Here is a 13447-nt window from a genome sequence, read left to right as displayed (position 1 = left end):
AAATTTACTACCAGATTTTAATAACGATCGTTACCAGGTTTGAATATCGATAAGATAATACGATAAAGCCATTTCTAGTGAACGTTTCAACAACATCAAGACCAGATTTTAAAAAAAATTTGTTTTTTTTGTTATCGTTATAATTTTGTTTTGTTTTTTGTTCGTGGTTTCTTGTTTGTTAATATCGTTTTACATCGAATAGTTTCTACCCAAATGCTATAAAAAACACAATACATGTTAAATGAACTTTCTATAAAATATTTCACACATTTATATACTTGATGCTAAAAGACAGGTGAAAACCAATAAAGTAAAGGATGAATAGGTATACTCTATTCAAAGGTTTAAATCAAAATTTAAAAGTATTCTCGCACTGGCAAATATGCCATACTTGTGTTTCAAAATGACATACGGGTAGATAAATTATATATTTAAACAATGTTAAACATAGACAAAGTTCCTGTTTTAGATGAAGTACAATGGTTGTTCCAAAATTTCGTAGACTGAGCTCATATCTTTTAAAGAAATTAATGTATCTTTATAAAATTTTCAGGGTGGATAAAACTTGTTCTTTGCAGATAAACTACGAAGTTTTATCATGTTTATTTCGAGTAATAAGATTTGAAGTGATATTGATCTCTACCACCAAGAGCAATCTGCAACGTCAAAAAATACAAATGTCAACGGTTTAACTTTTTGAAGAAAATATTTCAATTATCAGAATCAAATTCTTAAATTAAACGAAACAGTTATAGTTAAAATGTGATATATCTTAATTACTACTCGTATGATATGATCAAACATTAAAATATGTAAACAAAGTATATGCATGTACAGGCATGAAATTATAATAATTTAAAAACGCTATATTTCTACGGGCTTTTCGTCTGTCTTCTCCGATGGAGTTGCACAGTGGAACTCTCGCCCAGATATTAGCCCTATCTTTTATTTTTATGCGCCCGGATAGATTGATACGAGGCGTATATTGTTTTTGTCCTGTCTGTCTGTTTGTTTATCTGTTTGTCTGTCTGTCTGTTGTCAACTTTAACCTACGCCATAACTTTTGAACCATGAGAGATAGAGACTTCATATTTGGTATGAATACCCCATCAATAAAGCTCTTTCAAATGAAAGCAAGATCAATGACGTTGTGACCTTGACTTTGACCTATATGCTAAAAATAGCTTTTTCGATCTTTCGCCATAACTTTTGAACCATAAGAGGTAGAGACTTTATATTTGGTATGCATACTCCACTAATAAATCTCCTACAAACGACACAAAGGTCATGGCCTTGCGACCTTGACTGACCTGTATGCTAAAATTAGGGATGTCAACGAATATTCGAATATTCGAATATTCATTCGATGAGTTGATATTCGAATATAAATTCATGATTCGAGTATTCGGATTTTAAGTATACAAGCATCAAAAAGAAAAAAAAAATCTGGCAAAAACTGAAGTTTTATCAGAAATTGAATCAAATTCACATCGTTGACCACTAATAAGATTTATTTCAAACAAAATTAAAAGACACTCCTCTTGGATTACCTTAAAGTTGTGAAGAGTGTGTCTATAAATAATATAAATTCTTCATTTGATCATTTAATTAGAGGTATAACAGTGTCCAGTACTTTAGATTGTATTGTTGAAAGGAAACATTTTTGTTTATGTATACATCATTTAAAATCATTATCATAAAATTAATTAGCTAAAAGTAATTCCTTTAATGTTTCTCCATAAGATCATCATAAATCCGAAGGGTTATCAGTATACACTTTGGTAAGATGATTAATTAATCTTGAACTTATTAAAAGAATCTTTTGAATTTTCGGGGAATTTTTTTTTATTACATTTTGGATATAAACTCTTCATATATTCTGTAAAATATTTTAAGAATATAATTAAAGTGCATTTACAAAACTCTACATGAAATTTTATTCCAAAATAATGACTCAAAACTTATATATATTGCTTAACATAAGAGTGAAGATACATGTATATACATATTATAATGCAAGATGTATTTATTTTATCGAATATTCGAATATATTCGAATACTACCATCGAATATTCGAATATCAATTATTGACAATTTTGACATCCCTAGCTAAAATAGCTTTTTAGAACTTTCACCATAATTTTGAACCATGACAGAGATAGACTTCATATTTAGTATGCTTACTTCACTAATTAAGCTCTTCCAAATGACACCAAGGCCAATGACCTTGTGACCATGACTGTGACTTATCTGCTAAAAATAGTTTTTTGAACTTTGTAGCCGCCGGGCGCATAGTCTTTCACAAACACATCTTGTAGTTACTGTTATTCACATACATAGAGAAACCGTTTCAGTCATTTTAAATACTAAGGACGAGAAAACGTTTCCATGTCTACCAAACATTTACGACTGGTACATTTCTGTAAGAGTGAATTCAGGATCAAAACACTTGATCATAGTCCAGTGCACCGCCTGTGCCAACGCGGCCGCCATTTTTCAAGAAGTGGGATTTCAACTCCATGTATATAAAACGTTATAAAATTCATATTTAGTAATTTAAAGCATAAACATCAAACTTTGAGGAATAACAGTTAATAAAATAGTATTAAGAATTTTCATTTCCATTCAAAATATACAGGGTTATAATTACTTTTCCGTAGGAATTTAAATGTTTTATACCAAATTTTAATTGCAACTTTTGGGTATTGCGCCGTCTTCCTTCACCAGACAATGTAATGTGTCTTCTAAATTGGAATAATTTGTGTAGTTATACCATATTTGTTTATTAATTTATAAGATAGTGTTGGTTTAATCTATGTACGAAGTTTCATTAATATTAATGTATGACATTGGGTTCCTACAAAACAACACTTGTCTACGGAATTTTGGGACAACCCTAGTACGTCATTTTTATCAGTTATTTTTATTAAGGATGGACACGCACTCGGCACACTCACACAAAGCTTTTTAAACCTTTATTGAAGATAAAATTATGTTTAAATTTGCACTAGAGTTATCGTATGGCTTGGAAATATTTTGAATTAAAAATTGACATCTAAGAAGTTTAACACGGAAAATCCATGGACATCTTTCGAAATTTGTCAGGGGAGTTTTTGCAGAAAAATGAAAAATTTTATTTTCGACTCTAGTGGGTGGTGAGTGTGTCAACACTTCCATATTTCTGCGCAAGGATTGCAGTAATATGATCCTTTCGTTTAAAACTTTGATATAAAAAGATTTGATAAAAAAGAAATACATATAAACTTAAACGCAAAATATTTCCAACTTACTGTGATATAACAATTTTAAATTTCACATCAAATCGTTTTAAAATTAATTTTTTATGAAAGAATGAAGCAACTTTATATACTGGCATGAATATTTAGGCTCATCTATATTTGATAGCCGTCAACATGAACAGACAACATACGCTGTAGTACATTATTTCAAATTATAACCTGCTGTATGTTTATTGGTACGATCTTCGTTCAAGTAAAATGTACTTGGTTTAAATATTCTTTTTTTAATGTAATGACAGTCATTGTGTAGGTTATTATGACTATAAATACTTCTATTTTAAGTGGCAAGAAAAAATATTAACCAGTTTCAAAGCTGCAAATTTAACGATCGTTCTTATGTTTACATGCAAGTTAATTGCCAAAGCTTTTACTTTTTTTTTTAACCGTTGAAGGTTTATTTATATACAACAGGAATATGAATAAAAATATATATAACTTTCTTTGGAGTGCAGAAAAAAAGATATTTATATCTCTCTATTTCTGACTAATTGTAAAACAAAAAAAATGAAATTGGATATTGAGAGGAAACTGATTATATTTAACCACAGTATACTTCTGTGATTTCATTAATAAAATATAAGCACGATAATAGTTCCAGTTTGTCACGTTTACGAAGCTTGCGATTGTTTTTGCAGCCAAACATTTTGATTTCTTTAATAGTATATTCTATGTTCCTTAAAGTCACATACAAACTTTAAAAATAATAATTTAGGATTTAAGCGACCAACTTTGTTGAACATATGCAGGCAAATCTTTGTACTGTTTGTTTGTCTTCATTTATCTGTCTTGTCAGTGAGGGTGTGTTAGGGTGTGTGTGTGTGTGTGTGTGAAGGGGTGTGAGGGTGTGTATAAGGGTGTGTGTGTGTGTGTTTATTAATATTGTTCATTTTGCATCTAGTAAATCAAAGTGTTTATCATCAAATAAAATCAATCCCAAAATGAATTGTTACTATGATCAGGAAGTATAGACCAAAATAGCGAAATTTTGTTCATCCAGGATTTATTAACAAACGAACACTAAGCCTTAAATGGGAAAGATCTTTCTTATTTTAAAGAAACGCTGATGCGAATAAACAGAGAGATGAAAAGAAATTATGACTTAAGATAGAAAAAAAAAATAAGGCAAAAGGAAGTATTCTCGCGTCTTCGTTTGTCGGTTTCGTTTTTCCTGTTTTGTTTTCTTTCTCATTAGAATAAAACAGAAACAGAAGATACATCTGGTTTGACCAGACGACAGAAGGTGCTATATGTAGGTTCTATATTGCACCTTATCCCCATATTTGTACTGATTCAACGGAATTTTAAACGTACTTAATCTCGGTGTGTTTCCATTTCGCCTTAACTGTGAAGTTCAGTTAAGAAAAAGTTTAAAAGTACTAAGGCAAAATGGGAATTTTAGTATTTGTAAATACTAGTACTAGGTTGATATAAAAATTTAAATGTTAAACATTTTTAGATTGAATTTTACAATTAATGGGAATTTATGAATATTGTGAATGAAATAATACATGTAATACTAAAAATTACTTTATGCTAAATATATTAAATCTTCATCACCTTAATTCACCTGAGAGCTTACTAATGCGAAATGGGAATGTTAATTTTTACAGTTAAGGCGAGATGGGAACAAACCCTTAATCTCCATACCAGAAGATTTACCGTCACGGTAGGTCAGTGATCGTAGTATGGTCGTACGTTCGAACCACGACAGCGGCTAACCTAAGTCGATAACGAATTTCGAATGTTTCTTCGCCAAGTGCTTTAAACTTTAAAGAAAAAGTTGTGCGTCATGCCGATGAGACCTTAAAAAAGCAACGCCCACTGGCATGATAGGCGTTGACACGATAAAGAATCCTCACAGCTCAATGGTAATGAGTGCCAAGTAAAGGTCAAAATGCAAATCCCTTCACCAGAATATAGTGACTTCTCTATATGAGTGAAAAATTCTCGAATGGACGTCGGAAATAATACAATTAATCATTTTAGATTTAATTTAACAATAATTATTTACATTTATATTTTTATGTCGTATTTTACTTTTCTTCAATGCAATCAATTTGTAAAATTTCCAGTCTTGTGTCGATACGATATATCTTGGTGAGCTTGAGATAAAAGATACAACAGAGTCTGACACAACTGTTTCATATTTGGATATTTTACTTGAAAAAGATGAAAAAGACGTTAATGGTAATCGTAAAACTAAGCTTAAGAGCAAAGAATTTGTAAAACTATTTATAAGAAATAAACAATAAAAACATAGAGACTGATAAACGTGATGACTTTAACTTTTCTATCGTCAAATTCCCTTACTTATGCAACAATGAACCTTCATCGCCTGCATGCGGAGTTTTTGTATTTCAGGTGATTCAATTCGCATGAACATGTTCTACGTATGAACAATTTTTAAAACGAGATAAATTATTGATAAAAAAGTTGATGAAACAAACATTTCAGCAGTCTCGTTTAAAGTCATAATTTCGTAAGTTCTATGGTTGATACATGTACAATGACCTTATGAGCAAATACATTTTTTCAATCAGTCATTAAATGCTGATTTTAAGATTTCATACCGATTGTTAGTCAATTGTTTATACGCTGAATTGACGACGGATTTCTCCGTTATTTCCCGATCATGACAGGGAGCACGCAGCGGGTGTGACCGGTCGGCAAGGGATACTCACTCCTCTATGGAACCTGATTCCACCCCTGATGTTTTGTAGGTCAATGTTTGCTCTGCTCCTATTGTATTGTTTTATGGACTTTTGATATTGAATACTGTTCATTATCTCTATATGTTTCCTGACTGCACACAATTCTATCATTTATTCCTATCTTTTTAAAGTTAAATGTTAAATTCCCTTATTCGTGTTTTTCTTTAGGAGTTTCCATCAACTGCTCCATACTTTTCTTTGATCCATAGGGAATGATATAGTAAATTTTTAAGTCTAAAAGATTTTGCCTAATTTGTAATTAAAGTAACAGCTTCTGTGTGACAGCAAACTAAATAAAACAACGTTAGCCTAGATAAATTGTACGAAAAAGAACATGAAAAGGTGTTAGATTGTAAATACGAGTGAATAATTCAAAGGGACCTTAAAGAGGCTGTGGGGTGGCAGCCATTTTTAGACTATTTCGATTTCCTTTAAAAGAAGAGCTCCATATAAAGATATACAAAAATGATCAAATTCTAAAACTAAATTTATGAATTTTTTCTTTGTCAAATGATAGTTGACAGCTAAAGATACAGCATAAAAAAAATAAGTTAAATCTGGTGGTTAATTTGTGGTTAATTTGTTTGACCCCCCAGCCTCCTTAAACAAACAAACAAGCTATTGAAAAACTAATGTAAGCCCGTCAACTATATATAGTTACATGTTATACGTTTGTTTTTACTTCGCTTGATAAAAATAAATCATGTTCATTTAATCTGACTAAAGAATAGATAATAATACCAAGAATTGTGGGGTTTTTTTTTTTTGCCAATAATGTTTGATGGCACATTTTTATTTCAAAACGTAAATAACCCCCTGTTCATTCAAGCGTAGGAAATTTATTCATATCGTGGCTTGGCCACGTTCAAATAATTTTTAATTGTAAAAAAAAAAAACTTGTTCAGTAAGTTTTTTTTTTTTTGCTTCAAGGATACAATTCAATATTTGCGTTAATCATGAATTAATTGATCAATCTAATTAAATGATGTACAGCCAGTTTTATTAAGTTTGTAGAATGGAGGATGCACAGCAAGTTTGTAGAATGGAGAGGAGTTGTTCATGACCCTATGCCCCTAAAGTGGTGAGTGTCATAAGTAAGTTATGCATGGTATAGGCACATAAATACATGAATTTTAAAATGGCCAATTTTCACGTGAAATTGCTTCAGCTATTAACAGAATAAATCATCCATGACAAATATATCGGTTTAAAATAAGGAAACTATTGCAATCGCCCTTTCTAAATCGAAGAGATGGATAGTTTAAATTCTTTTCATAACAAAATCCGTGACTTTTAATTCATTGATTGTGATATTATGTATACAAGGTTATCCTTCTGAAGGGGGAATTATTTGGAGGTATAAATTCCACACTGAGATACCACCACAGGTAAAAATATTAAAGCACGCCGACATATTATTATAATAACGTGGAGGAATGAGGAAAAATCCCACACACTAATTCTGTGAACAAATAGTCTTTTTCTAATTGGATTTTTTTAAATTGTAGGTAAGTTAGTTAATATTCTTTTCTATTGTTTCAATTACTATTGTCGGATATATGTAATATGCATTTAATTTTGATGAAACAATGATGAAACAATTCATTTATGCTTAAACCTCGTTAGAGTACATTGTAGAATTATCTTAAATTTCCAGAAACCTATTCTATTAAGTATTGATAAATATCAAAAAGCATAAGTTACAAACATTGAGCAGTTCAGTGATTTTTTCATAATACACGAAACATATCATGAAAAGGACATAATTCAAATTCGAATAATATATCAGGAACTCCCTCAAATAATATTTATAAATAAAAAGTACTTCCTTCAGTTCAGTATGATGGACTGAAATCTCATACTGCGTGTGGATTAACGGAAAACAATATTGGCAGTGTTTCCTATATGAAAATTTAGACTAGTTGAAAATATGCAGTTAATATAAACAGTGAATCCTTGATACAGAAAGAAAATGCATTTCCTTTTCTTTTCACTAATAAAAATAATAACAAGAAGAAAATAGCAAATTTAACTTCCCTTAATTTACTGGACAAGAATAGATATCATGTTGCTAGAAACAGAGGAAACATATTACAGAAATAATCATATATCAGTTAAACATATTCATAATGTGACTGACTGATACCGTACATTCCCTCGAGCTCGTTTTTGTGGTACTTCAATACTATGAAATGGCATTAAACAAATGATTGAAAGTTAGGCAAACCTAGAAATCTGAACCCACCAGGGGTAAACATGAGACAATAAACAGCTGTTTTTGACAGGCTACATTCGACTTGAATCATATCAGTCCCGATAAAGTTAGTTCCTAAGTACCGAGTCTATGAGGGACATAAGAACTTTTTTTTAAAAACACTGCTGAACATAGGTCTCCCAAGAGGGACGCGTTTTGTTCATTTCACCTGAAAAAAGAACATTGGGATTTTGCACATCATTTATTTACATCGATAAAGAATATGGAAGTCTACATTTTTGTGCTCATAGTATGCATGTATATGATCCATCAATTGCAGACAAACTTTTTGATGTTTAGCTAAATATAAAATGCTAATAATTTTTCGAGAATGCCTGTGTTTTCTTTTCTCCAATATTACCATGGGTTAACGGTTCTTCTCACTGCAATATTTCTTTAAATAGATTAATCGAATGAATGGTTAGTAATATGTTGTTTACGTTTAGTTCAAGAATTGTTCACTCATATGGTAATTGATTTATTCTGGAACTTCCTTTCTTCCGGAGGAAACATGTACTTCTTTTCATAATGACCTGTTGGACACATCCTGATAAATAGGATAGAAAGTGAAACTTAAAGTTTTTTTTCTCAAATTAAGGGTTTTATTGTCGTTGTTTGGAAATAGATTAGATTAAAGTATTTTGATGAATAGTAGATACGAATTCATTACTTTGTCATCTGACTTTCAGGTTTAGTTCGAAGGAGTATTGTAAGAGTAGTAAGCTTAACCAGATTCTTCATACACGCGCTTATATTTAAAAAAAAAGATTAACGGAAGCGAAACCAAAGGTAGACAAGAAAATCAGTACGAAATATTTCATCACAGTCTGTCTTGAATTGAAAAACCTTCCTGCGGCACCAAAAGATTTGTAAGGTATAAGATTTGTATCAAATATAAACCTTTTTCCGGGTGCAAGAGCAAATATTCAATTTCTTGGAGGAAGTAAAAAACTGCCAGCTGAACAGGGAAAAGTATATGACCTATCATTCATTATATTCGCCTACTATTGACGGAAAATACGTCATGGTTAACTCAAAGCACCCGTCAAAAAATTTTGGCTCCAAAACCTGCCTACAACATTACATACACATCCACCGGAATTTCGATTTATACGATGAGACATACTATTTAACTTTACATGTAGGTGAAAATTTTTCCACATATTGAAGTCAATTCATGACTTCAAACTTTTGAAAATTTTTAGCTCATAGGGTATAAATATAAGTGGTTAGAGGTAAGTCAATAACTACCAAAACAAAATGATGTGGAACAATTCACCATTGATGATCATTACTTGTGAGTTGGGACACTTTTCAGTGAATTCTTAATTTATTGTTTTATTTTTTTTTCATTTATTCAACATTTTAATATTTAGTTCAATTTTAAGTGTAAGAAATATTGAACCTCAAAAAAATATTTTACACCGATCGACACAAACACAATCGCATACACATTCAAACACATGATAATTTTACCATATTATACAGAATTTAAAATTAGCCATTCAGATAAAAAAAACTTGATTCGTGGTCAGTAACCATGTATTTTTTTTTAAATGTCGTAATACAAATTTTTAAAGTCAAGGAATACTTAGAATTTTTCCTCTTAAAATATGTACACAGTGGGTGCGCATCACGAAAATAAAATGCAAGTTTTGTTTAACAATGTTTTCATCCTATTTTTATCTTTTTTGTACTAGTCTAGTTTCCCTTCAAAGGAAAAAGGATTGTTCCATTTCTGATATTTTGTATTATTCTTCCCCATTGACAAAGTTTTCGCAGTATTCACCGCTATTATCAAAACGACCCTACATACTGAAAGATATATTTAAATAGCACGGACTAAATTGTGTTTCAGATTTAAATGCAGAAGTATCGTAAAATTCTTTCACGAACGAGAAGAGAAAAATCTTCAACAAAACTTTTATTCATATATGACCGACTTTTAGAATCCTTTCAAAATAAAAATTGATGACAAGAGTTATTTAAATAGACAACTGACATAAACTATTTCTTCATTTCATCAACGAAAATGTACTTAAGAACCCTGTTTTACATGATCATGCATTGAAGTTTTCAATTTAGGCTCAAGAGTTTTGAACCCCTATTAATATCGTATGAACCTACATTGCAAATACGAGGGTTGTCCCAAAAAGTCGTAGACAGGTAAAAGTTTTGTTTCTCTTTGCTTTATTAAATTTCTGTCCTTGTCATAGCAAAGAGTAACATTTTATGATCATGTACTTCAAGTTTCATGATGATATCACATCTTATAAGAAAATTATGAAAAAACAAAGAAAGAATATAAGTGTACACCGGCGCAAGAAAGCAAGCGTAAATTAATTACGTCTCTCATAACGTCATGATCTCTTTGTCTGCTTCACTAGAGGTTATTAACATTCAATATTTTTTTTTATGTGATAGACCACTCTTGATTAACGGAAATATTTAAATTTCTGTCTGTTTGTTTTTTACTTGTTTTTTTTTTAAGTAGATTCAAATTTCAGTCGAAATTTAGTCGAAAGATCGCCTTACATTGTAGGCAGCAGGGAATACTAATTGTTTGACATTGTTCGAGACGCAGATTTGTCCAAATTGTCTGCATTTATCAAACAGTACTCTACTTCTTACGTGCCGTAATTAACTATTTTCGGTACAGAAAAAAACTCTCATTGAATATCGTGCAATTTAAAAATAACTTAAAATCTGGTGTGTAATGTCACTTCTGTACTCTTTTTTCCGTCTCCCATGTATATTAACCATATCCAACATAATCTATTACATCTCCGTGCGCCGACTACGCGTTTGACGACGTCATTTTCATCAAACTCAATTTCAACGATACTATGAAAATCATGACACCAATCGTCTATTTCTAATGATATTTATATGAAAATTTGACATAATATTGAAATTTTTATTCTGGTTTCAGTGATTTAAATTTGAATTCAATGGATTGTATAGAACTAAAGAAATAAAAGCAAATGTAATAGTTTTATGCGTAAATTATTCGGAATTTTGTCCGTGCGCCGACAGGCCTTATCGGCCTTCATATAAATCGTACTAATATTATTAATATGAAAGAAATGTATTTAAAACTTCACAATTTTAAAGAACATTGACTATATTATGTCTTTGCAAAAGTTGGTAAGTATTGCTTGCACGATTAAAAAATTATAAACATTGTCTACGACTTTTTGGGACAACCCTCGTACTAGTACACAAACTTTGTTAGTTGATCTAAACATATTTAATAAGAAATACCAAACGTTATAAAAAACTACTATAACACTTCTAAATTCTAGTATAAGCTATATTTTTACCATATAAAAAAATAAAACTAAAAATAGCATAAATGTTAATTTTTTTCAGGGCTGTCGTATTTGAGCTTCTCGGTCGATTCTTACCCTTTGAACCAACAGAAAAGATCCACCACTTTCAGATGGGAAAACCCCTGTCTTCTACAGGTACAGACAGATACCCAATCTTTACAACCGGCTGTGATACCGCTTAAAGTCGCCCTACAGCAAATCTACCAAAAAGCTAACTTACAAAGAGATGCAGCAATAACACTAAGGAAACATTATGTAAATATCACTATTTCAATTTACATTGACATATTAAATCTAACATCACCATTGTATGAAGTGGGTCTTACTTTTTTATTTCTAAGTTATTATCATTTATATTACAGATTCCAACCCTGGGTGAAAGAATAACAAATCCCTTCCTTATTAAGTACCTGGAATCAGCGGAAATGGATGAATTAGATTTAATAGAAGAGAGCACACACTGTGAAAACAATGTAAGTTGACTTTTAAAAACCAAAATGATGCGATAGCATGTATTGTTATCTTTTCAACTAAAGTTTTAATAATATTTTTCAGTGTTACTATTGAATCGAAATTGAATGTTTTTATTTTTTTTCTAGATAACAGTTACTCTTCTGGAAGACTACAGACGTCTTTCCTTTTTAGCTGTGTTTTTAGAAAAGGTTGTAGAAGATGAAGTATTTTACGAACACGGAGAACTATACGATAACATGAAACCTGTTCAGGATTACCTATACCAACTTATGTGTGATATGCACACAACTATCTATACAGTTGTAAACGGCGCAATAACAAATCACGTGACACGTGAGGTCATGAGCGATGAATTGAGGAATTTGTCAGACGACCGTGCCAGTAGATATTACAGGGATTACACAATTGTTAGTAAGGACATTGAATTTCTTTCTCAGTTTTCTGACAAGTATTTAAACATAACAAAAAGTATTTCCTGATTTAAATACTCATTTATATAATTCTTTTGCTTGTATGATAAATGTATGCCAGTTCTTGAAATGCAGATTTGTTGGTTTTGATTTATATTTTATACAAGATTGTTCACAATGGTAATTAGATTTTTTGAATACCTCATATACACAAATGTGCAATGTTATCAATGTATATTTTTATATTCATTTTTTTTTTATTTTACCGTTTTTTTTATACAAATATACATTATGAAATGTATTGCTAGATTGCCAAAATAGAAGATTATTTGTTTAGTAAAGCGTTGTATGGTTTTTCAATTTTGTTGAGTTGGAAGACATTTACTAGTATCCAACTGTAGCATTATTCAAATTATTTATAGTTATAAATATTTCTACATTGGGTAAAGTATCCTTTCCATAATTCTATAATAGCCTCTAAAAAGTTTTTCTTTATTTCAAGTGTTCGGGACAAGTAAAAATGTTCATGTTGAAAATTTTGAATACCATATTTCATTACAAGAATTCAGCTATCAACAGTTAAGACTTATTTTGAACATTTCTATAATGCAAGTTTTCTATTTACAAACACTGGTGGATAAGAAAAGAATTAAAGACATTTTTTCCCGCTGTCAAAGATTTTTTTAAGATCTAGACTTATTAAATTCAATACATTTCTACTTGATCAAATCAATGTTGGGACAATTGTAGCTGAGAAAGTCATTGTTAAGTTTATGATATGTAATATTTATAACTTGTTGTATTTTTGGAGTTGTGATGCAAATAAAGCTGTGATAATTACAATGATTTTTGCTGTTTGATTCTATTCAAAGAGGATGTGTTTGTTGGTTTAGTACAAGGGTACCAACAGAGGGTTTTAACAAATAATGAATTAATATTAAGCAATAAAAGATCTGAATAAATTTTT

The 13447-nt window shown here is 30.5% G+C and overlaps 1 protein-coding gene across 1 annotated transcript; it reads left to right on the top strand.

Moving 5' to 3' along the window:
* The first annotated feature begins 9525 nt into the window (after positions 1-9525).
* LOC134249916 (uncharacterized) lies at positions 9526-13243 on the top strand. Its single transcript, XM_062732271.1, has 4 exons — positions 9526-9561; positions 11637-11851; positions 11959-12069; positions 12196-13243. Exons 1-4 carry the CDS (start codon positions 9528-9530, stop codon positions 12547-12549), a joined length of 714 nt encoding a protein of 237 aa, XP_062588255.1. The 5' UTR covers positions 9526-9527; the 3' UTR covers positions 12550-13243.
* The last annotated feature ends 204 nt before the right edge of the window (positions 13244-13447 follow it).

Source organism: Saccostrea cucullata, unplaced genomic scaffold (assembly GCF_032062105.1).
Source record: "Saccostrea cucullata isolate Sc308-1 unplaced genomic scaffold, CSIRO_AGI_Scuc_v1 ctg2524, whole genome shotgun sequence".
In the NCBI taxonomy this organism is placed as follows: Eukaryota; Metazoa; Mollusca; class Bivalvia; order Ostreida; family Ostreidae; genus Saccostrea; species Saccostrea cuccullata.
Note: the sequence above shows the minus strand (reverse complement) of the source record. Positions and strands in the feature narration are given on the sequence as shown.

Coding starts and splice junctions, on each gene's coding strand:
- LOC134249916 (XM_062732271.1), top strand. CDS start 9,528: ATGTGGAACAATTCACCATTGATGATCATTACTT. Junction 9,562..11,636: donor ACCATTGATGATCATTACTT/GTGAGTTGGGAC, acceptor AATTTTTTTCAG/GGCTGTCGTATTTGAGCTTC. Junction 11,852..11,958: donor TAACACTAAGGAAACATTAT/GTAAATATCACT, acceptor TTTATATTACAG/ATTCCAACCCTGGGTGAAAG.